The sequence below is a fragment of the Molossus molossus genome, unplaced genomic scaffold (assembly GCF_014108415.1).
Source record: "Molossus molossus isolate mMolMol1 unplaced genomic scaffold, mMolMol1.p scaffold_m16_p_5, whole genome shotgun sequence".
In the NCBI taxonomy this organism is placed as follows: domain Eukaryota; kingdom Metazoa; phylum Chordata; class Mammalia; order Chiroptera; family Molossidae; genus Molossus; species Molossus molossus.
In genome coordinates, this window is record NW_023425388.1 from 115,221,127 (window position 1) to 115,247,009 (window position 25,883).

Sequence of the window (25,883 nt, forward strand, 5' to 3'; positions counted from 1 at the left end):
TGTATTCTTTGCAAAATTGTTTTGTGGATCAGAATTAAAATTTAGTGTTTTTAAAGTATTTTGTGAACTAGATCATGTTTTTAGTAGATAAATAATGTTGCAGCGTGTCCCTTATGTTGCAGAGAGAAATATGGCTGTTCATATTTGCATACAGCATTGCCCCCTTCTTCTTAGCCTTCTGCCTAAAGTGAGGGGCTCTCCATATCCTTCAGGTGTCATAAGTCAGAGAGTTCTGCTACTACAAATGATCACAAGCCATTGGTTACAGCCCAGGTTTCTCTCTGGTTTATCAGTCTCTTCGTGAAAGGGTAAAACATTCATCTTACAAAGGGGATATAATCCCAACTTTTAATTAGCAAATAAACTAAATTGTAAGCTGTGTGTTAGAGAAAGATCTCTTAACAAACTAGGACACCTCTCCCTGCAGTGTGTGTGATTGTATCAGTATCTCTGCAGCTATTGGAAAAGGTGAGGTGGGTCTTGACTGACATGTCGGGATCTTGGGGGTGTGTCACTGAGGGGAGGAAAAGCTCACACTGTCTCCATGATGATGTGACTCCGTGGATGCGACAATTGATCCTACTGAGGTAAAAGTAGTGGTTAAATATCCCTTTACTAACCGTTTTGGTTCCTGCCCTTCTGGGATTTATATGGGGTGTGTGTTTGTGAGAGAGAGAGAGAGGGAGAAAACAAGTGGGAATGAATGATTATATTTTCATAAAACAAACCAATCTGGAAGTGAAAAAAATATATTCTACCAAGGGATACCAAGAGTTTAAAACATTAATACTTGCCTTTGTAAGGATTAAAGAGAGACACAGTGTCTGCTTAGGTTGGGGGCAGGGGTTGAGTATAAAGGGGCAACAGGGGATTATTTTGAGGGGTGATAGAACATTCTATATCTTGATTGTGGTGGTGGTTACATAATTACATGTATTTGTGAAAACAGAGGTGCCCTGACCAGGTGGCTCAGTTGGTTGGAGCATCTTCCCATGAACGGAAGGGTCGCGGGTTCGGTTCCCAATCAGGGCACATACGCAGGTTGCAGGCAGGGCACATATGGGGGGCAATAGATGGATGTTTCTCGTTCACCTCTCGCTCTCACCTCTTCTATCTCTTTCTCCCTCCCTCCCTCCCTCCCTTCTTCACTCTAAAATCAATAAACAAAAAACCCAAAAGATTTACTAAAATAAAACCTTTGTCTTTGGATGGAAAGGATTATGGTTGAATTTTGTTTTCTTCTTGTATTCCCCCCACTTTATTAAAATAAATAATGAAAATGCATTTTTAAAGAAATGTAGAGCAAAGTTATTGTGAAAAATATAACAAAAGAAAACAAATGGGCTTTCTCACCACTGAAAACAAGGCTGCTTTTTCTGTAGTCACATTAAGAGGGTGTTTTTCTTTCTCTTCCTCATGGGTAATTTTTACAACGTTGTTTCTTTTCTCTTGGTGTTTGAGTTTGGCTTAGTAATACTATAGAAGGAAGGGTCACATTTCTTAGGACACTGGTCAGAACACAAAGCTTTCCTGTGAAGTCCTGGGTTAGGGGGAAGTGGAAATTCACCCAGCTTCCCGCCCTGTGCCTTCCAGCGGGTCGGCCTCCCCTCTGGGAGCCAGCCGAGTGCTGCCCTTTGCAGACCGCTCTGAGGGGCCGTCACATCCCTGGGCGCACACTGCTCCTGGGAATGGGTATGTACTAAAGCCTTTTCACTTTCCCACTCAGGAATTAAAGTCTCTCTTCTTCCTTTTCTAATACTTACTTATGTCTGTCAAGAATAGGTCAGATGGAAATATTAAAAATAATTCCAATCTGAGGACTCTTGAGATAGTATGATGATATATATGTAAATGTTAGCTTTTGTTACTGTAAGTGTGATACATCTCAGTCACTTTGATGATGGTATAAATCTACAGTTGGGTAAATCAACCAATATACAATTTGAGTTGATTGTAATTATTTCCAGTTGGCTGTGCTGCTATTATGAAGAAAATTAAGTTGATTGTACATTAAGTATAGGCTTTTGAGAATAATTTTATTATTGTTTTATGCAGTTGGTGTGCTAAAGAAAATTGATATACCATCTGTCTTTATTGGTGAATCATCAGCTAATTCCCTGAAAGATGAATTCACATATGAAAGAGGGTAAGTAATGGATATGAAAATAATCATGTAGATTACATTTTTTCATTTTAGTTAAAATAAATTTATTATTTTATAAACACAATGTGTTAGTAACTAACTCTCAGAGACAAAAAGTTTATTTGCAAGTTCACAGAGTTTGATTCGGAATAAAAACTTCTGTATGGAATTCCCCCAGATCTCACGGTAACAGGGAGTGAAACTAAGGCGCAGCCTCTGTCTGACATGGAAACTGCAGGGGACCCCTGGCGCTTCTTCCCGACCCGACCCAGCCCTGGTGGGCGGAGCGGCCGCGCCTGGAGGAGCAGCGGCAGCGTTAGCAGTGCGTGCCGTGTTCACGCGCCGGGGCCGTGGGCTTACGCTGTGACCGCCACGGCTCTCAGCAGCACCCCAGAGCTTACGTAGCTCTTACCGCCCGGTGTGCCCGGGAGGAACTGGCCCGGTGAGGCTCCAGTCTGATTGGACATCCACGGACAGGAGTCTGGAAATGCATATGAAGAAGGGGAGGATTTCGGTTTCCTCTTTTTGCCACTTTCCTGTTTAGTTCTGATATTTAAAATACTGTTCACAAATAATATGCTCACAATGTCTTTAGTAATTAGGGATGTAATTTTGGATGTTTTATTAAAAATAGTTCATCAAGCCCGGCCAGTTTGGCTCCCTGGATTGAGCGTCGACCCTGCACCAAGAGGTCGCCAGTTCGATTCCCGGTCAGGGCACATGCCCAGGTTGTGGCCCAATCCCTAGTGGGGGGCACGCAGGAGGCTGCCAGTCAGTGTTCTCTCTCCCTCTCCCTTCCTCTCTCTCTCAAATCAACAAAGAAAATAAATAAAGAAAAAATAAAATAATAGTTCACTAAGATGCTGTTGTGTCAGCCATGTTTCTGTAGTTAGTAGAGGGGAGAACTAATATTTTACCTCAGTACTGTTCCCCCATTTAGGAAAATTCTGTATATTTTAAAGAGTCTTGTTTTTAATTATAAAATCATACATTTTTAAATTAAAAAGTAATATATACATGCTGGTAAATTCTGTAAAAATTCAGAAATAGAAAGTATTTAAATGAAAGTTTTTATGATACTATTCTCTAATAACAGCTACTGTTTTAAGAAAGCTTTTAATTGTTCCCGTATTTGAATAGTCACATTAATGGATGATAATGTGCTCATAAAATACATAGTATTTTGTAACATACTTTATTTACTTAATATTTAGATCCTTTCCGTGTAAATACAAGTCTACAAATCTTCTCATCCCAACTCTTGGGGACAGATGTATTGTGGAATTGAAATTTTTTAGATTTTTAAAATTTAAGTAATATTCTAAATAGGATTTGAGGAAGCATCCCATAATCAAACAAATTTTATACAGGGATGGGCAGAAGTAGGTTTCAGTTGTTCATATAGAAAAATACGAATTAATAAGAATAGAAGAATGAACTCTGTTCCGGCTGCTCACAGCTATAACCCACTTTTGCCCACTGCTGCGCATCTGCAGTGAATGTGTGAGTCCTGTCAGTCCAGGTCCCATCGCCGGGTCAGTGAATTGCAGGCACTATTTTTTTTCTATTTATTTTAATTTGTCTTTATTGTTGAAAGTGCTACAGATATCCCCCCTCTTTTCCCCCTGTTGAGCCCCTCCCCCCCCCGCTCCCACCCCAGCCTGGGTCTTGCCCACACTGTTGTCTGTGTCCATGAATTATGCCTACATGCGTATAAATTCCTTAGTTAATCTCTTCCCGCCCTCCTGTCCCCCTTCCCTCTGATTCATCAACCTGTTCCAGGTATCCACGTGTCTGGACCAGTTTTGTTCATCAGTTTATTTTGTTCCTTAGATTCTACATGTAAGTGAGATCATGTGATACTTGTCTTTCTCCGACAGGCTTATTTCATTCAGCCTCATGCCCTCCAGGTCCCTCCGTGCCGTGGGAAAGGGTCAGAGAGCCTTCTTAGAGATTCTTTAGGTTTCAGAGTTGTGTCTGAGGGACTGTAGACCTGTAGGTACAGACCTGTCTCTTCCGTCTGTCAGCCGCCGGCCCACCTGCTACTCACCCACTCATTAATTTATCCAGCTTTTTGTCAGAGTAACTTCCAACCATGTTTAAAAGTAGAGAGGTGACTGTAATGAATCTCATCATTCAGCATCAAAATCATCACTCACGGCCAACTTAGTTTGGACTGTCCACCCTCTGGCCCGGTCTCACCTCCCTTTTCCCCACACCGTGATTATTTTGATTTTTTTGTTTGTTTTTTGTTTTTTTAATCGTCACCTGAGGACCTTTTTCCATTTTTTATTCAGATAGAGTGGGAAGGAGAGAGAGAGAGAAACATTGATGTGAAAGGGACACATCGAGTGGTTGCCACCTGAACTACCCAACCAGGGCCGGGGACAAACTGCAACCGAGGTACGTGCCCTTAGCGGGAACCAAACCCAGGTCTCTCTGGACCGCAGGCCGACACTCTAACCGCTAAGCCAAACCAGCCAGGGCACCATGATTATTTTGAAGCAAGTCCCAGTTATCATTCCAATTGGAAATATCTCAGAAGAAAAGGTTATAGAAAAATATCACTGAGACAGGCCAGTAAGCCAGGACAAGCAGAACGGGGAAACTGAGGCTGGTAAACAGCAGTTTGCAGCCATCTAGTAAATCTTATCTTGCCTAAACCAGAGACACTTCTCCCCAGCCAGAGGGTAGATAGTTTAATCACCCTGTTCAGGGAGACAGACAGCAGAAATCCAGTTAGTGCCATTTGCCAACCACATCCAAGGACAGATGAAGTTAAGAGAATAAACCTCGTTTTGTTACATCAGCATAAAGCTGATGAATATTCCATTGAGATCCACCCCTAAGACCTCCCCCAAACACCCAGCCTTTAAACCCTCTGAAAACACAGGTCCCAGCACTGCTCCCTCCCAGGAACGTGCCGGCACCCCCCCACCCCCTCGGCAGCATCTCCTACACTCTAAGAGACCCCTGCCATCCGGGCAGCAGTGGGTGGTGGCATTTCATCTCAGGCAAACGCTCTGAACCTGGCCCCAAGGCCCCCTTTTCTCTGGCTTCTTAGTGAGCCAGAGCAGCCCAGCCTTGGCTCATGTCCCGAGCCCTTCCCTGTTTCTCTGTCCCAGATGTAACAAAGGTCCCGAAATTCAAACTTTCCCTGCAGGAAGTCAAGAACCCACACCCTGCTGGCCCAGGCAGACCTGCCAAGGGCCAGGTTCTCTTTCCCATAACATAACCACATTATCATTTTCACACCTTTTTTTTTTAAAAAAAAATAAACATTAATTCAATATTAAAACATATTATAGCCCTGGCCGGTCTGGCTCAGCGGTTAGAGCGTCGGCCTGCGGTCCAGAGAGACCCGGGTTCGGTTTCTGCTAAGGGCATGTACCTTGGTTGCAGTTTGTCCCCGGCCCTGGTTGGGGTCGTGTGGGTGGCAACCACTGGATGTGTCCCTTTCACGTCGATGTTTCTCTCTCTCCCTCCCACTCTATCTGAACAAAACATGGAAAAATGTCCTCAGGTGAGGATAAAAAAAAACAAACACATATTTGTCTTCAGATTTTTCCAGCTGTTTGAAACCCTTATTTATTTATTTATTTTTATTGTTGCGAGTATTACAGATGTCACCCATTTCCCCCCTTTACTTCCCTCCAGCCGGCTCCGCCCCACCCAGGGCCTTCACCCTACTATTTTCTGTGTGTCCATGGGCCATTCATACCTGCGTATGTGTCCTTTGGTTCCTCTCTGCCCCATCCCTCTGAGATCTGTCAGTCTGTGCCCTGCCTCCATATCCGGGCACTATTTTGTTCGTCAGTTTATTTTGTTCATTAGAGTCTACATATCAGTGAGATCATGTGATAAAATATTGTTACTATTCCATATAATGTCCATATACTGCCTTGGTTCTTACGTCTTATGGTTTTTTTTTTTTATCATTTGTCTTGTGAATGTCACAATAGTCTAGACTAGCGGTTCTCAACCTGTGGGTCGCAACCCCTTTGGGGGGGAACCACCCTTTCACAGGAGTCACCTAAGACCATCAGAAAACATGTATTTCCGGTGGTCTTAGGAACCGAGACATGGCTCCTCTGTCCGTCTCCAGGCGGGCCCGCCCACACGCAGCTGGACCCGCCCACACGCAGCTGGACCCGCCCACACGCAGATGGGCCCGCCCACACGCAGATGGGCCCGCCCACAACAGGAGGAGCTGTGTTAAAGGGTCAGCATTAGGAAGGTTGAGAACCACTGGTCTAGACTTTTCTGATTGAATACTTGGGCATTGTCTGTTCCTTTGTTACTTACTTTCCTGGTAAACTGCTAACTATATCTCAAGGATTGTTCAAATTTAAGAGTTATTGGGGGCCTGGGAGAACAGATAAGGCAAGAATGCTTTATATATGATATTATGTGTTTCTACCTGGAGATACAATATTCGGTTCTATCTTTGTGGTGCAAGTAATATAATTGTATAATTCCTTCCCTATTTATTAGTTAAAATCTTTCTCTAAAGATTGTACTGCCCTGGCCAGGGAGTTCAGTTGATTAGAGTATTGTCCTGATATGCCAAGGTTGTGGGTTCGATTCCTGGTCAGAGCACATTCAAGAATCAACCAGTGAATGCATAAATAAGTGGAACAACAGATCAGTGTTTCCCCTTCCCTCCCTTTTCTCTCTCTCAAATCAATAAATAATAATAATAATAAAAGAGGACTTCATCTTATCAATTATTTGATTACCATGATATACAATCTGTTTAGGAAAAATAACATAAACCCTTGATTCTTTCCCTTTACTGTTTTTCAGAATGACTCCGTTTGTAAACTCATGAGTTAAAACTTATTTTATATGCTTCCGTCCATTGTAGGTATTATCTTTATTGATTTCACATTGTCTCATTTCAGACTTCTTCATATTTAATCCTAATTTGACGGGAATCAAAGAGCTTTTGATTGCTCCTTTTTTGGGGTGTATGGCAAGATGTTCCAGGCCCGTTTTGTTGTCTTCCTCCCCTAACCTAGAACCAGTCACTTCCTCAGGTCTGGTTTCTTTTAGTTGGTTATGGTACGGTGGAGACCAGGGTGATCGACGCTCCTGGGTTTGTCATTACCTCTAGGACTTTTCAGTGTACAGAGTTAGGAAATATATAGGTCTTTTGTTTGTTTGTTTTATTTAATCCTTATCCAAGGATATGTTTATTGATTTGAGAGAGAGAGACACATCGATGGGTTGCTTTCCATACACACCTTGACCAGGGATCGATTGGAACCCAAGGTATCTGCCCTGACCAGGAATTGAACCCACAACCTTTTTGTGTATGGAATGATGCTCCAACCAACTGAGCGACCCAGTCAGGGCTGTCTGTTTTTAAAGATACAATAAATCATGAGTGCATACTGTTACTTCCAATTTAATTCAGGGCTATAGGATTTTTACTTTACTTTGTTAATCTTATATCTGTATTTTATTTTTCTGTGCTTGAAGACACCAATATAGTTACTTATTTTCCTTTTACATTACATAATACACACAAACAGACTCAGAAGAACAATACCAACACTACTGTGAACATTTGAAAAAAGTTCTTTCTCTGATTAAGGTGTAGCATAGTAAGAATGTAAAGTCAAATTATGTTTTAAAGACATGAAATAATCGTGTGTGTGCTGATGCTGTTAGATGCAAACACAGGGCTAGTTGATTTATTTTGCTTTTAGATTTTAGGGATTGCTTTTTTTAAAAAAAAGGATGTTTTTATTGATGTTTTAGAGAGAGGGGGAAGGAGAGAGGTAGAGACATAGATGTGAGAGAGAAACATCGATTGGTTGCCTCCGGCACCCCCCCCCCCCCACCACCACCAGAGATCAAGCCCACAACCTGGGCATGTGCCCTGAGCAGGAATGAAACTAGAACCTCTCCATGGGACGACGCTCAGTCCACTGAGCCACACCAGTTGGGCTGGGGATTGCTTTTTTAAAAATTCCCATGGTGACTTACAATTCTATATAAACTTAAAGTCAAAATCAACAAAACAATGTATATTTAGAGAAATAACCTTGTCCCTCCTGTTCTATTCCCACCTTATAAGTAACAACTTACTAAAGCTTTTAGTTTATTCTTTAATTATTAAAAAAATATATATTATAAGCAAATATCTATCTCTTCTTTATTTTCCATCCTCAATATATAAATACTATTCCCTATCTTGGTTTGCTTCAATTAACAGTATGCCCTAGAGATCACACCATATCAGTAGATAGAGATATTCTTCATATGTTTTTAATATCTTCATAGAACTCCGTTTTGTTTTTCTGCCACAGTTTAATCATCCAGCCCCCTGTTGATGAACATTGGGATTATTTATGGTCTTTTGCTCTTATAAGTAGTGCTATAGTGAATAACCCTATGTAGACGTCTTTTCACGTTTTTGCTAGTAGTTTACCTTTGGAATAGATTCCTAGCAGTGTGAATGCTAGGTCAGAGGTTCAGTGTGTATGGACTTTGCTAGACGTTGACAATTCCCACCCACACGGTTATGCCAGCAATACGTGAAAGTGTCTCTTTTCCCTCAGAGTCCTCAACGCCGTAGGTTGTCATATGTTTGGGTTTTTACTAATCGGATAGGTGAGAAATGGTTCCTGTTATAGTTTTTTTTTTTTTATCCTCACCCGAGGATATTTTTCCATTTTTTGTACAGATAGAGTGAGAGGGAGAGAGAGAGAGAAACATCGATGTGAAGGGACACATCAAGTGGCTGCCACCCGCACGACCAACCAGGGCCGGGGACAAACTGCAACCGAGGTACATGCCCTTAGCGGGAACCAAACCCGGGTCTCTCTGTACCGCAGGCCGACGCTCTAACTGCTGAGCCAAACTGGCCAGGGCTCCTGTTATAGTTTTAATGTATATTTCTCTTATTATGGCAGATCTGAGCATCTGCTCTTATGTATAAGAACTATTTGCATGCAATTCCTGTGAACTGTTTATCTTTAGCCCATTTTCCCTTTCAGCATGTTGGTAATTGTCCTCTCTGTTTTTAGAAGTTATTTGTTAGGTGTTTGTGATGCATCACTAGTATTTTTTTCATAATTTGTTATGTTAATTATACTTACAGTATTGGTTTTTCGTGTAATCAGATGTATGAATCTTTTTCTTTGGGCTGCTAGTCTTGAGTCTCAAGGGTTTCCACTGCTTCCGAGTTACGCAGGATCCACATTTACACTCGCATGGTTTCATTTTTAACATTCAGTCTATGGCTCTTTTAAAATCTGGCCTACATGCTCTTTGAGCAGAGTATGACGTTGTATCTTTTTCCAAATAACCATCCAGTTATACCAACACTACTCCTTAAAACATCCATCCCTTCTCCCCTTGGAGATCCTGCATACGTGATTGGGTTTTCTGTTCTTTACTTTGTGTCTTCCAGCACCAGTGTTTTGTTACGGGGCTTTATGAAGTGCATGGATCTGTCTGCTGAGCGAGCCCCCACCCCCACTCCTCTTTTCTGGTCTGTTATAGCTCTTCTGGCTTGCGTGCCCTTTTAAAACTTACAGCTTTATTGAGATCTGCTTCACTTATTATAATATTTACTTATTCAAAATATATAATTCATCTATTCCAGTGTTTTACAGAGTCGTGCAGCCATCATCACACTAATTCTAGGCCTGTTCACACCTCAGAGAGAACCCTTGTTCATGTTCGTAGTCATTCCCTGTTCCCCACCTCCTCTTCCCCACACCCGTCCAGGCAGCTGCAGTCTACCTTCTGTCTTTATGGTTTTCTCTTCTGATCATTGCACACAAGTGGAATCACACAATACGTGGTCTTTTGTGATTGGATTTTTTTCACTTAGAATAATGTTAAGGTACATGCATGTTGTAGCTTTATTCTTTTTTTTTTATAACTGCTGAATAGCATTCCACGTGATGGATAGACCACGTTTGTTCCTCCACTCCCCAGCTGAAGGACGTTCAGCTTCTCCCGTGTCCTGGCTGTTGTGCAGGATGCTGCCGTGAGCTTCATGTACAAGTCATGTGTGCATGTGCTTCCATTTCTCTAGGGTACACACCTAGACTAGAATTGCAGGGTTCTGTGGTCACTCTGGGACTGACTGACTTTCTATTCTCACCAAGAATATTTTTGTTGATTTTAGGGAGAGAGAGGAATGGGGGGTGAGAGAGAGAGAGAAACATCAATCGGTTGCCTCCCTTATGTGCCCTGACCAGGGATCGAACATGCAACCTTTTGGTGTGTGGATGATGCTCCAACCTACTGAGCCACCCGGCCAGGGCCTCTGTGACCTTTGAGGTCCTGCCAGTCTGCTTTCCAGTCTGCCTGCCCAGCAGCGCGTGAGGTTCTGGTTTCTCCTTCCGAAGGAATTGGATAAGCAGCTGTCTAGCGCCAGAAAAACCTGCTGCTATTCTTACTGAAATTACATTATATTTATAAATTAATTTAGGGAGAATTGACATTTTTAGGATGTTAAATCTCCTCATCTGAAAACATGGTATGTCCTTTTATTTGTCAATTCCTCTTTTATGTACTTGGGAGGTATTTTTTAGAGAGAGAGGAAGGGAGAGGGAGAAAAGAATCAACGTGAGGGAGAAACATCGATGGGCTGCCTCCTGCGCCCGACCGGGACATCGCAGTCCGTGGACTACAGTCATTTCCCTGGGCCACACTGGTGGGGCAGGACGTGGTGTTTGTTTTTAGTCTAAAACCCATGTGAGAAAAAGCATTCTTTGTTTTAATTTATACTTAAGTATATCTTTTTTGCTATTGTTAATGGGGTGTGTGCTTTCATTATTATAAACTAACCAGAATTTATTTGTATATATAAAAGCTTACTTTCATATGTTGATTTTAGAACCTGCAATTTGACTAAATTCTCTTATTTGTTGGCGGTGACTTTTTCATTGGCAGTAGAAATAGTTTTATCTTTTGCTTTCTCATTCTTAGGCTTGTAACTGTTTTTGTTCTTGTCTGGTCGTGCTGGCCAGTACTTCCAGCCTCATGCTAAATAGTAATGGAGACGGCAGGCCTCTTTGTGCTGTTCCTCACTTCAGTGAGCAGCCTCTTGTTTCTTCTTTCAGATTCTGGCTTTTTACCATATTAAGAAATTATCTACCAATATCTCTTTTATTGTACTTAATTCTTGTTAACTACTGTCCATTCTTTTAACTGCTATTAAAAGGAATAGTAGCCCTGGCCAGTTTGGCTCAGTGGTTAGAGCGTTGGCCTGCGGTCCGGAGAGACCCGGGATCGGTTCCCGCTAAGGGCATGTACTTCGGTTGCAGTTTGTCCCCGGCCCTGGTTGGTCGTGTGGGTGGCAGCCACTCGATGTGTCCCTTCACGTCGATGTTTCTCACTCTCTCTCCCTTCCTCTCTCTCCCTCCCACTCTATCTGTACAAAAAATGGAAAAATGTCCTCGGGTGAGGATAAAAAAAAAATAAATAAATAAATAAATAAATAAAAGGAATAGTATAATAGTCCATGGCTTAATATACCTTTACTTACTTAACAAGGACAGCGACTGGTTATGAATGAGCATGGGTTCTGGAGTCAGGCTTGTGGGGATTCTATCAGATCCTGGCTTCCATCACTTCTTACCTGTCTGACCCGCAACAAAAATTTATCACATCTGGGCCTTAGCCTCCCTCATCTTTAAAAATGACACAGCATCGTTAGGAGGATTAAACACATTAGTCAGATTTCTAAGGAATACCTGAGACAAAGTAAATGGTTCATAAATGGTAGCTCTTAATCCCTTCTCCCAGTTTTTGTCATTTCAGAGAGTACTATGACAATAATTTTGATCATACATCATGTGCAGTTGTACAAGTGTGTCTTTATCAAAAGCATCTGCGTGTGGAATTGCTGGAGAAGAAGAATAGTAAATAATCTTACTGCCCTCCAGAAACTGTGGGCCTGTCGTTTGCACCAGCGTTTGAGGAAAGCCAGTGTTCCCTCAGCTCTTGCCCATACTGTATCGTCTGTCTTCTTGATTATCATATGATAAGAAGAAAATTCATTGGTTAAATTGGCATTTCTTTAATCATAGAGAATATTTTTGTAAGCTCTTTGATGTCCTTTGTTTATTTTGGTCTATTTAAAAATTGAACTCTAAATGCATTTAGTAACTTTTTAGAAGGAGAGACAACATTGGATGACACACAAGGTTTTTTTTTAGATATTTTTTTTATTGATTTTTTTAGAGAGAGGAAGAGATAGAAACGTCAATGGGCTGGCCCCAGCACGCCCCCTGCTGGGGATTGAACTCAAAACCTGGGCAGGTGCCCAGACCGGGACCTCTCAGTCCGTGGGCCAATGCTCAGTCCACGGGCCAATGATCAGTCCACTGAGCCACACCAGCTGGACCACATACGACCTTGACAGTTGTGGGCAGAGAATGGCTTTTGATTCTAGTGAGTAGCAAGATGTGCTGCAGATATTGTTGGGGTGTGGCCCTTACCAGTCATTTAATCTTCATGGACCTGTTTTGTCTTTTGAAAATGAGGGGTTACTCTAAATTCTCCATTTTCTCTCATGTTTAGGGACTCTGTTTTTTCATATTTTGTCCCTCACACCAGGCACAGCGACAGCACGTTCAGTAAATGCCGGTCAAATTAAACTGCTCTTGTGCTACCTGAGGTTCTCCAGCAGGACAGAGGGCTGCGGTGGCAGCGCACAGGGGTCCCCACGGCAGCAGGGCCTGTCCGTAGGGATGCAGGACGTTGTGAGGTAGGCCTAGCTTTGTCTGAAAGGGGCACGTTCCGGCAGGCAGTGTCTGCAGTGCTGAGGGTGTCCAGCAGCGGGCTGATCACAGGCCGTTGCCTGGACAGCTGGTGTGGAGGAAGGGCAGGCTCCGGTGTGTAGTTGTACGTCCACAGGGACTCGTAGTTTGGCTGTAGCTCTTTGATCCAAGATGGTGGGGGTTGGATGTGAAAACACAACAAGGCAACATCTTGTATCCCAGAGGGACTGGGAAATCAGAGTGATTATTGTTACAAAGTTTGGGTCGAGACACCTGCTTTGAAATGAGCCTGGAAACTCCTGGGAAGGGGAGTAAGACACTGTTTCCTGGGTGGTTTAGGACTCGGCCTCAGTGAGCAAATCCCGGCTGCAGAGCTCGTGGGGTGTTTGGGGTGGACACGGAGGTCGTGTGCTAAGATACGAAAGCTGCTTAAACATCTCTCATTTTTGAAATTCAAGTTGATCTGAGATGCATGGGGCAGGGGTGAATGGACGGGCTCCGCTGGTCAGACAGGAGACAGAAGGGAAGCAGGGATGGTGCTCTGTCCAGCTCTCGGCCAGTACGTGATCATGGTCACCCGCGCCTGCGAGCAGCTGGGCTGAGGAAAAGCCTTGAATGTGCGTGCGACTGCCGACCTAAGATGTTTAACCCTGTCAGTTGTTGACCCTTTGAGAACCCTCGCAGTGCACCGTGACAGTAAACGGAAACGGTCTGAAATGTGACAGCAAACATTAACAGGACATACAGAACATTAGATTTAGAACACAGGCCTGTGATTCCTAGCACTAGAGAATTCTGGAATCGATTCCATTTCCGTGGTCACACACACGGGGAGTTTCCAGTAAACTCTTCTAATTCCGGGTTGGCTCGGGCCTCTGCCTTGTTCTTTGAGCTTAACTTCCTTTCACCTGGCCGTTCCGTTCGTTTCTAAGCAACCCTGGGACTTGTCTCATAGGGTCGTGTTCGTTTATCTCAGGTAGGCCGTGAGCACCTTAGGAAGGACTAACATAGAAGAAGAAGAAACGGGATAGCGGAGAATGTTTGCTGTGCTGAGATGTTGAGATGCCACGATGGGTTGCACTGAGGATGCGCAGTAGTCTGGTTTCTAAACCTGACGCTGTTGATCTCTAGCAGCTGGTGGGGGTGGCCGGCAGGTGTGCCAGGGTTAGCACCTCGTGGACAAGCCCTTCTCCTTCAAAGTGGCACTTCTGTCACACATCAGCCCTGGCTCGGGGTCCAGAGGGCGCATGCCAAGAACAGGACATACTTTGAAGAGCTGACTTCATGCGAAACAGATGGTGTCAAGCAGGGCGGCTCGGGCCTGCTCTCCCTTCACACTGCTGGTACGTTAGCACCTCGTCATCTCATGGGAATGTACAAACAGTGCATGTGATTCCTTTGTCTTCCCCTATTCTGTTGGAAAGTGATGATTGAAGTAAAAAGCTATTTTTATTCTAGCAATCTTAGCAGTTTGGGGAGAAAATTTAAATTAGTGGGGGGAAATTCCTGGTATTACCTCTTCTTTTGTTTGTTTTTGTTTCTGGTGAAGCTTGATAGAGTTCCTTGGATGTAAGTGTAATAAATAATAGCATAAACACTTAAAAATCACTTTGGAATAGAAATAATTTGCTTTCAGGTTCTTTTTCTTAAGTACTACGGTGTCCTAAGCATCTCTACATGGGGGAAAGAGTCAACCTATTTTTACTTTCTTTTATAAAATTGAGAATTTTTGTTTTGCATTTAATCCTTGAGTTACGAAGTACCTGGTTTTGCTACCTAAAAAAGTCACCCCGCGGTGGGTGACCAGGTGTTGCTGCACCACGTCAGCGAGTAGCCCGGGAGTGCGGTGGGGAAGTCGCTCATGTTGCTCAGCATGTAGGCCCTTCCCTAGCCTGAGGATATTGTCTAGTGCAGATCTCGCTGCTGTGCAGAAGTTGCCCACGCTGCACAAATAGTGTGCCTACTCTCGTCACAGTTTCATTTTTATAATGGTAATGCGACAGTACCTGAGGGTAGTAAGGCATGCCGCGTGCTCCCCTCCCCCGGCATCATGCATAGTTTCTAGGGTTGTGGTGGTGTTCTCTCGGTTTAGCAGTGGAGGGGATGGAGAATAAGGACGTAGTCTGATGAATTCCTTTGCCAGCCCTCCACTCCCCACCGCACAGACCGTGGAGTGCAGCAGCTGTGCCTCCGCGTCTGGTGCAACACGTTCACGGAAGCATACGGGGAGGAGGGAAATGTTTCGTCATTGATGCCCAGGGTTTTCCCATAGGAACTGGGGAACAGCAGTTTGCTTGGGGTTGGGGTTTGTGGTTGGCATACTACCCCAGGTACTGCCATTATTTTAATGCCGATTTTGCATGTAAAATATGCATATTTTGCCCAAGTTATTAAATTCGGTGAATGACATGTTTCCAGGATGGGCACAGTAAGTACTGATTGGCCGATTTCCCCTACCCACTCTAAAAGTTTTTTAATTATTTTGACAACTTACTTTGGCAAATATGTGAAATAGTCTTAAAGATGGAAAAATCATTCCTTAAGTTATTGAAAATGAGGTGTGTTTAATGGATTGAATTGTAATGTCTAAATGCTTTTCAAAAAATACTTCTTTGGTTTTAATTAGCATCATAATTTGATAACTCTTAATATTTCTCATTTATACATTCTTGTTTCTTCCAGGGGCCACATTGTCTTAGTTCCAGAATTCAGCCTTCCTCTGGAATACTACCTGATTCCCTTCCTCATCATAGTGGGCATCTGTCTCATCTTGATAGTCATTTTCATGGTAGGTAAATTAAGTTTAACTACTTTAAAATAGCATAGATGGCTCTAAAACCATTGTACTGAGTAGGAGAAGCCTTACATTAAAAAGTACATATTGTATGAATCCATTTACGTAACTGGTTCTGGAAAAGGAAAGATAATCTGGTTGGAAAAAAATCAGACCAGTGGTTGCTTCTGCGGGACTTGGGAGAGTGGAGGGATTCGCTGGGACGGGCATGGGGGGCTTCCCGGGTGTGAGGCATGTTCTGAATCTGGAAAAGGGTTGGGTTTCCCTGATGCCCGATTCACCAAATTGTACACTTAAATTTGTGCATTTCATTGTACGTAAATTTTACCTAAAAAGAAAAGAGAAAAAAGGTAAATTCTAAGTAATGATATATATGCTGAAGTATTTAATTGTAGAATCTAAGTAGTGGCTATATATGTATTTGTTATAAAAATTCTTTCAACTCTTCTCTGTGTTTGAAAATGTTCATATTAAAATGTAAATAATAAAACAGTATGAGAGCTTGAGGTTAAGGGGAATGACACATTGTTTCTTCAAAACAGTGATTACGAGTATAGCTCCAGAACTCTTAGTGGCTCTGCAGGGTCACAGTCATTTTCATAATAATACTAAGACACTTTTGCCTTCGTCTCTGTCAGTCTCGGGGTTTATAATGGAGGTTTCTGAGGGTGCATGGTATATGGTATGAAAACAAATTGAAGGCAAAGCAGATATGAGAATCCTGTATTCTGTTAAGATAGGCATTTGCAAAAGAGTAAGACAACCCCACTGTTTTAACTTCTATTTTTTATTTTTTTTATCCTCACCCGAGGACATTTTTTTTGATATTTGGTTCAGCTAGAGTGAGAGGGAGAGAGAGAGAGAGAAACATCGATGTGAAAGCAACACATCGAGTGGTTGCCACCCACACGACCCAACCAGGGCCGGGGGCAAACTGCAACCAAGGTACATGCCCTTAGCGGGAACCGAACCCGGGTCTCTCCGGACCGCAGGCCGACGCTCTAACCGCTGAGCCAAACCGGCCAGGGCTAACTTCTATTTTTTAAATAAAGAATATTTATATCAACATCTAATGAGTTTATTATTATATTGAGTTTATAGATTAATTTAAAAATTAAATGGCATCTTTGAAATGTTTGGTCTTCCTGTGCTGCTATGGTATGTCTTCATTTATTTATATTGTTCATAGTTTTTTAATAATTTTTTTCTGTAAATATTTTGCATATCTTTTGTTAGACTTTTTGGAAATTGCATTTTCTAATTGGTTATTACTAGTCTATAAGAACATTATTGATTTTTTATAATAAACTTTTAATTTTGGAATCACATTAAGATTTACAGAAATATTGCAAAGAAGAGAGTTCCAGTACATTTCTCATCTCGTTTCCCCTGTTAACACTTTATATTGTCATGGTACGTCTGTTAAAACTAAGGGCTGACGTTTGGTACATTACCGGCACCTAAACCCAGACCTTGTATGGATTTCACCAGCTTTTCCATCAATGCACCCAATCCAGGGCACCTCATTGTGTTTAGTCATCACCTCCTCCCAGTCTCTGGTCTGTGACAGTGTCTCAGTCTCTCTACTTCCCGTGACCTTGGCCAGGTGTCCTGTAGAATGCCTCTCAGTCTGATGCTTTTCTCCCAGAGGTGAGATTCCCTTTTCCTGGTGTCATGTCAGGGGACACGAGATCTCTGCGTAATGTCACTGAGATGCTAGTGTTCCTCCCTCGGTCAAGGTGGGCGTTGCCAGGTTTCCACTGTGCAGTTATCATTTTCCCCTTTGCTGTTCTGTTCTTCCTTTGGGAACGAGGCACTAAGTATCGCCCACCCTGAAGGTGGAGAGAGAGGGGCAGGAGGTAGGCTTCATTTCCTGGAGGAGTATCTGCATACATTACCTAGAATTCTTTTGTAAGGAAGATCTGTCTCTTGGTCATTCATTCATTCATTCATTCATTCATTCATTGACAGTAATAAGTACTCATGTATATTTATTTTACACTTTGGGTAAAATACAACATTATTTATTTATGTTTAAATTATTTGCACTTTGGCCATTGGGAGCTGTGTTAGGCTTATTTCTGTGTCCCTTTGATTTTTTAAGTATCTTTCCTGTCTGGTATTATAAGAAGCTTCAGGCTCATCTTACATTTTTCTTGTCCCAGCCCTAGAATCAGACATTTCTCCAAGGACTCCTATTTCTCTTATTAAAGAGTTTTATTTAGAAACCATGATTTGGACAGTGGCCACTATTAATTTGTATATAATAATTTTGTATCTATAAACTTGCTGAATTATCCTATTTTGATCATCTGAATTTGTTGATTCTCCTGGGTTTTCAGTGTAGAAAGAAATATATAAAGTTAGAAGGTGTCTAGGGGGTGGGGGGAAGGAGAAACATATGTAACAAAAATAAATCAACAAATATATTATTTTAAAAAAATAAATAAATAAATAAAACCAGCCCAGCTGGTGTGGCTCAGTGGTTGATCATCGACCCTGCACCAAGACATTGCCCATTTGATTCCTGGTGAGGGCACAGGCCCAGGTTGTGGGCCCCATCCCCAGTGGGAGGCATGCAGGAGGCGGCCAGTTGATGTTTTCTCTCATCGATGTTTCTATCTCTCTCCTTCTCCCTTCCTCTCTCTCTAAAATCAATAAAGGAAAAAAAAAATTTTTAATAAATAAATAAAACCAAAATAACAAAAAGAAGAAGAAATGTAGAAAGTTAGAACAACAAACAAATAAAAAATACTCTTGGCAAACCGGGAATAGAAGTAAACCCCTTAAACTAATACAGACTGTTGACTAAAAACTTTAAATGAACATCATTTATCATTTGGTAAATTATTAGAAGCCTTCCTTTGAAAGTCAGGAAAAAAGGCTGCCTATTGTTGTACTCTATTAGGACTGCATTATAGTTTCTGGTAAAACATGAAAGAAAAAGGCAGTATAAGGATTAGAAATAAAATAAACTAAATTTTTGTTTGCTTCTCAGAAAAATAATGAACGGGTCCTGAAGTATGTCTTCTATCTGTTGTAATGATCATTGATTTTCTCTCTTTATTAAGTTGGATTACATTAATTTGTTTTATAAATTTTAAAAATTCTTGTATCTTTGGGGTAACTTTGATTATGATGTGTTCATTTTGTCTTTGCATTTTGGATTATTCAGATTTCTAATAAAGGTCCATAAGTTTTAGATTTGTCCATAGATGTAAAAATCCTAAGTAAAATATTAGCCATCTGATGTCTAGGTTTTAGTTTTATGGAGCTAGAATACTCTTGACATCAGAACTAGACAGTCTCTTCAGTACTGTTGGTAGGAATGTTAAATGGAGCAGCCACTGTGGTAATTCTTCAAAAATTTAAACATAAATTACCGTATAATCTGGTGATTCTACTTCTGGGAATCAAAAGGGGATTATATACCCACAAGAGTCAAAAGTAGGGGGTTGAAACTATGTTCATAGCAGCACTGTTTGTAGTAGGCAATCCAGTTGTTCATCAGTGGATGAAAAACAAAATGTGGTATATACATACAGTGGAATATTATTCAGCCTTAAAAAGGAAGGAAGTTCTGACACATGCTACAACATGTGTGAACCTAGAGGACATTGTGCTGAGTGAATAAGCCAGTCACAAAAGGCCAAATATTGTATGATTCCATTTTATGTGGTACCTGGAGTAGTCAGAGAAAGTACAATGGTAGTTGCTGGGGCTGTAGGAAGGGGAGAATGGGGAATTGTTGTTTAATGGGTACAGAGTTTCAGTTTTTCAAGATGAAAATAATTTTATGGATGGGTAGTGGTGATGGTAGCACAATAATTTGAGTATACAAATGCCGCAGAAAAATGGGTAAGACAGTAAATTTTATGTATATTTTACTATGTTGTAAATAGCATAAAAATAACTATACACAAAACTAGCACCACAAAAAATGAAGCTTTCTCTTATTTTCCATTTTCTAAAATAATTTTTTTCTAAAATTGGAATTATCTGTTACTTGGCTTTTTGATGAAGGTTGCCTATAAAATCATCTAAAGTCTTCCGACTTTTTTCATAGTTACCTGGACATTCAGATGGTTGTCTGTTTCTTCATACTAAATTATATTTCTAGGAAATTATATAGTCTGTTATCAAATACAGTGGCAAAAGATTTATAATATTTTTATACTCATATAACAACTTACAGAGAATTTCTACTGTGTGTGGAATGAGATCTCTTCATATCCACCTGTGCCTTGCACATTATTGTTAGTGTATCTGTTTTGCCTTTCAGATCAGTAGACTTTGATGTGTTGTTTTCCCCTTTCATTCAACAAATATTTACTTTGCACCTAGGATGAACAGTCACTACTCTAGGGTCTGAGGATCCATCATTGAACAAAATAGTTTAAAATCCCTGATGTTAAGCAACTTTGATTTTAGTGTAACTTGTATTCTAACGTCCTTTCATTTTTCATTTATCTCATGAATGTCTGCTCTTAGCATCATTCATTATTTGGTTTCTTCTGTTTTGTTTGGATATATTGCTTTTCTTTTTCTAGCTTGTTCAGCGGAATGCTTATTAAAATTTTTTTCTTGTTAGTATATGCATTTAGGTTATACATTTCTCTTTAACTTTAGCTGTAACATAAATTTTGATAAGGAATATTTTTATTGGTTTGTTTAAATTTTTTGATTGTTTTATGTCTGTTTCTTTACAACTCTTTGCTTCTCCATCCGTGTGAGGGGGACTCAGTCACTGTGACTCCCGGCCCTCCTCGACTCGCACTCAGTCGGTCTTAGGAAAGATCAGGTGTCTTACCTGTGTGGTGCCGGTGGGAAGAGGACATGAGGGTTAGAGGCATGCTTGCCTGACTCCACCTCTCTCTCGGACCAGCCGTCTTCAGCTCCTCCAGACTGGTTCTGCAGTTCTGGGGGCGGGGAGGGGAAGGCCCACACCGTTCCCGTTGTCTTAGTCCTGTCTCCGTGGGTAAGGCAGACTGTTTCTGTGGTTCAGCGAAAAGTCTGTCTCTTTCTCCGCTGAGCTGGGTGCTCCGCTCGCCTCCGTCTGCAGCTCATCCTGTGCCTCGTCATCTGGCAGCAGCTGGCCAAGAGGCTTGCCGGGTTCAGGGCCCTCACACAGATGTCCACTGACGTCTCCTGTGACTTGTGAACTACTTTAAGTGTTCAAAATATATGTTTGTTCCTGTATCTTTCCCTCCTCATTGATTTCTAATGCACTTGCCGTGTGGTCAGAAAGCACTGTTCCAGATTGCTTGGCGCCCAGGCTGCGGGCTCCACCCGCTGGGGACGTGCAGGAGGCGGCTGAGCCGGGGTTGCTCTCTCATCCGCGGTTCTCTCCCCCTTCCTCTGCCTCTAAAAAGGAAAAGGCTTTTTTATTTTATCGTATAAACATTCCCCATGCGTGTGAAAACAATTGTAGTTTGCAAAGTTTGTGTATGTTCTTTTGTTTGAGTTTGCACATTAGTTTTGTCAAGTCTTTTTTTTTCACAGTGTTTAAATAGCTTTATTGAAATATAGGGTAGGGCAAAAGTAGGTTTACAGTTGTGGATTTGCAAAACAGTTTATTCTTGTACTATTATTAATTATATTATTTTCCATACAAACAACTGTAAAACTACCTTTGCCTCACCTGTATAATTCACATACATACAATTGACCCATGTAAAAGGCACCATTCAGTGGTTTCTGGTATGTGTGCAGAATTGTGCAGTCATCACAGTGTCTGTGGTACGCGTGCAGAATTGTGCAGTCATCAGTGTCTGTGGTACGCGTGAAGAATTGTGCAGTCATCAGTGTCTGTGGTATGCGTGCAGAATTGTGCAGTCATCACAGTGTCTGTGGTTATCGTGCAGAATTGTGCAGTCATCAGGGTCTGTGGTGTGCGTGCAGAATTGTGCAGTCATCACAGTGTGGTATGCGTGCAGAATTATGCAGTCATCACTGTGGTATGCGTGCAGAATTGTGCAGTCATCACAGTGTCTGTGGTATGCGTGCAAAATTGTGCAGTCATCACAGTGTCTGTGGTACGCGTGCAGAATTGTGCAGTCATCACAGTGTCTGGTATGTGTGCAGAATTGTGCAGTCATCACAGTGTGGTACGCGTGCAGAATTGTGCAGTCATCAGTGTCTGGTACGCGTGCAGAATTGTGCAGATATCAGTGTCTGTGGTACGCGTGCAGAATAGTGCAGTCATCAGTGTCTGTGGTACGCGTGCAGAATTGTGCAGTCATCACAGTGTCTGTGGTATGCGTGCAAAATTGTGCAGTCATCACAGTGTCTGTGGTACGCGTGCAGAATTGTGTAGTCATCACAGTGTCTGTGGTACGCGTTCAGAATTGTGCAGTCATCAGTGTCTGTGGTACGCGTGCAGAATTGTGCAGTCATCAGTGTCTGTGGTACGCGTGCAGAATTGTGCAGTCATCAGTGTCTGTGGTATGCGTGCAGAATTGTGCAGTCATCACAGTGTCTGTGGTATTTCACTCTTCTGTTTCCTGAAGCAGTGCTAGGCAACAGACCAATGTTGTGAGACACAGTTATAATTGTATTTATTTTGGCAGAAAATTAACGTTTATTGTACATTTTTTTTATTTTTTTTATCCTCACCCAAGGATATTTTTCCATTTTTTGTACAGATAGAGTGGGAGGGAGAGAGAGGAAGGGAGAGAGAGAGAGAAACATCGACGTGAAAGGGACACATCGAGTGGCTGCCACCCGCACGACCAACCAGGGCCGGGGACAAACTGCAACCGAGGTACATGCCCTTAGCGGGAACCGAACCCAGGTCTCTCAGGACCGCAGGCCGACGCTCTAACCGCTGAGCCAAACTGGCCAGGACTATTGTACATTTTTATATAACCAATAACATACATATGTTATCTAACTTTTTTATTTTATTTTTTAAATCCTCACCTGAGGATATGTTTTGATTAATTTTAGAGAGAGACATACATTGAACAGTTACCTCCCCTATGCGCCCAGACTGGGAATCAAACCTGTAACCTAGGTTTGTGCCCTGACCCAAAATCGAACCTGCAACTTTTTGGTGTGTGGGATCAGATGCTGCAACCAACTGGTCCACCTGGCCAGAGCCATATGTTATCTCTTGTCATCCTTAGCGTGACCCCAGTATGTGTGAATCATGATCCTCAATTTACAGGTGAGGAACTGAGCTTCCGAGGGATGAAACAACTTGCCTGTGGTTACATGATGATGGAGCTGGAATCAATGAGTTCATTTATTTATCTTTACTTTAAAAAAAAAATTTTTTTTAATTCTCACTGGAGGATATTTTTTCCTTTTATCTTCAGAGTGGGAGAGAGGGAGACAGAGAGAGAGAGAAACATCGATGTGAGAGAGACAAGAGACACGTTGATTGGTTGCTTCCCACACGACCCTGACCAGGGCCAGGGACCAAACTGCAACCGAGGTACGTGCTCTAAGCCAGAATCGAACCCGCGACTGGTCTGTGGGCCGACGCTCTAACCACTGAGGAAAACAGGCCAGGGCATATCTTTACTTTTTTATTGAGTTTATCGGGGTGACATTGGATAGTAAAATTATATAGGTTTCAGGTGTATAATGCTATAATATATCTTCTGTATATTGTATTGTGTGTTCACCACCCCAGATCATTTATTATAATTTAAAATTTTCTGCTAGCCAAATTAAAAGAGGTAAAAAGAAATAGGTGATATTAGTTTAAATGCTATATTTACTTAACCTAATAAAGCTAAACTGTATTTCACCATTCAATTAATACGAATAGTTATAAAATGTTTTACCTTCTTTTTGTACTAAAGTCTTTGCAATCTGGGTGTATTTGGTACTTTCATGCACATCTCGGTTGAGATTAGCTGCATTTCCACGCTCAGAGCCGCGCATGCCGACGGCTCCCATGCCGGCAGCGTAGATCTGTCATCGCCACATGTTTGTTTGCTGGAGCTTGTGAATTTGTGTATTTCTCTTATAATTTTGTCATTTTCTAGAGGAAACGTCCTTTTTATCATTGTCATGACTGTTTCCTAATGATGACTTTTATCTTAAATTCTATTTTACTTGATATGCCATCTTTTTCTGTACTTAGTATTATCGTGGTCTATCTTTATCTGTCCCTTTATTTTTTACCTTTATTTTTGTCTTAGTGTGTTGTTAAGTTTTAATCTTGTGTCCTGTACATAGCGCATGCTTGGAATTTTTTCTTTATCTAATATGATACACTCTTTTTTTGGAAAACTGGTGAATTTAATCATTGTGTATTTGTACTAATTTCTGTTGTTTACTTTTTATTAGTTTTTTTCTTCTATGTAAATTTGGGTTACTCAACTTTTATTTATTCTTTTTCTTTCTCTCTCTCCCTCTTTCTCTCCCTACCTCCCCCTCCCCCTTCTCTCTCATCTCTTCTCCTCCTTGTTTGAAAGCTTACATTATATAGTTCTTCTTCTAGTGGTCACTGTTATTTTTTTTAAAGCATTTATTAATGCATGATTAACATAATAAACCTTACATATTTGAATTACACAATTTGGCAGATTCTGACATGTGTATGTCTGTGGAGCCACCACCACGATCAAGACCATGAATGTTGATAGCTCAGTTCCCTCCTGCTCCCTGGTGACCCCTCCCTCCAGCTCCTTCCAGCTCGGCCGTCATGTCCCTCTCCCCCAGCCCTCGGTAACCACAGATCTGCTTTGTGTCACTCCAGATTTTCTACGATTTTATACACATGGAACCATAAACTATGTAATCTTTTGTGTCTTCCTCTTTTCTCTCAGAATAATAATTGGGAGATTCATATATGTTATTGAATACATTGATTATTCGTTTTTTTTCATGGTTGAGTTATATTCCATTGTATGGAAATGCCAAGGTTTTGTTTATCCATCTACCTGTTGATGGACATTTGAGTTGCTTATAATTTTAGGCTCTTACAAATAAAGCTGACGTGGACATTTGGACATGGACTTTTGTATTCAAATTGTAGTATGGATATGTGCTTTCATTCCTGCTGGGTAAATAAAACTAGGGGTGGGATGACTGGGTTATATGGTACATGTATGTTAAACTGATAAGAAACCACCAAATTGTTTTTCAGTGGGTGGGACCATTCACAGTCTCCTGTTAGTGTACCGGGGCGCTTTCTCTCCTTGCCGCTGGGTGTAGTCAGTCTGTCTCATTTTATTGTGTTGTTTTATTTTATTTATTTTATTTTATTATTTATTTTTGTTACAGATGTTTCTCCTTTTCCCCCCACTGATTCCCCTTCCCCCTCCCTCCCTGCCCTGTCCCCAGCTTTGTTGTCCATGTCCATTGTTCATGCACACATGCATATAAGTTCTGTGGTTTATCTCTCCCCCACCACCCCCTCTTCTGGAGATTGTCAGTCTGTACCCCACTTCCACGTCTCTGGGACTACCCCATTCCCCAGACTGTTATGTTCATTATATTCCACAAATAAGTGAGATCATATGATACTTGTCTTTCTCTGTTTGGCTTGTTTCGCTTAGGATAATACTTTCCAGGTCCCTCCATGTTGTCTCAAAGGATGAGAGATCTTTCTTTCTTACAGCTGCATAGTATTCCATTGTGTATATGTACCACAGCTTTTTTATCCATTCGTCTACTGATGGACACTTGAGCTGTTTCCAGATCTTAGCTATTGTGAATAGTGCTGCTATGAACATGGGAGTACATATATTCTTCCTGATTGGTGTTTCAAGCTTCTTAGGGTATATTTCAAGTTTCTTAGGGGATCACTGGGTCAAATGGCAATTCAATTTTTAATTTTTTGAGGTGACACCATAGTGTTTTCTATAGTGGCTGCACCAGTCTGCATTCCCACCAGCAGTGTATTAGAGTCCTCTTTTCTCCACACCCTCGCCAGCACTTGTTGTTTGATGATTTGTTGATGGCGGCCATTCTGACAGGTGTGAGGTGATACCTCACTGTTGTTTTAATTTGCATCTCTCTGATGATTAGTGATGTTGAGCATTTCTCCATATGTCTCTTGGCCATTTGTATGTCCTGTTTGGAGAGGTGTCAGTTTACTTCCTCTGCCCATAGTCTGTCTCATTTTAGTCATTCTCATTGGTGTGTAGTGGTATTTGTGGTTTGAATTTTAGTTTCCTGTTGACTCATTTGTTGAGCATCTCTTCAAGTGATTATTTGCCATCCTCAGATCTTCTGT

General features: G+C 41.6%; 1 protein-coding gene across 5 annotated transcripts in view; it reads left to right on the plus strand.

Annotated features, from left to right (window-relative positions):
• Nucleotides 1–25,883, plus strand: part of RNF13 (ring finger protein 13) — a 133,648-nt gene that overhangs the window by 76,887 nt on the left and 30,878 nt on the right. For 4 of the 5 annotated variants that reach the window (XM_036242883.1, XM_036242885.1, XM_036242886.1 and 1 more), the window contains 2 exons: nt 2,056–2,146; nt 15,577–15,682. In XM_036242883.1, the coding sequence (XP_036098776.1) occupies nt 2,056–2,146; nt 15,577–15,682 (197 nt within the window). The remainder of the gene's footprint in view (nt 1–2,055; nt 2,147–15,576; nt 15,683–25,883) is intronic. The other variant, XM_036242884.1, reaches the window with a different exon arrangement.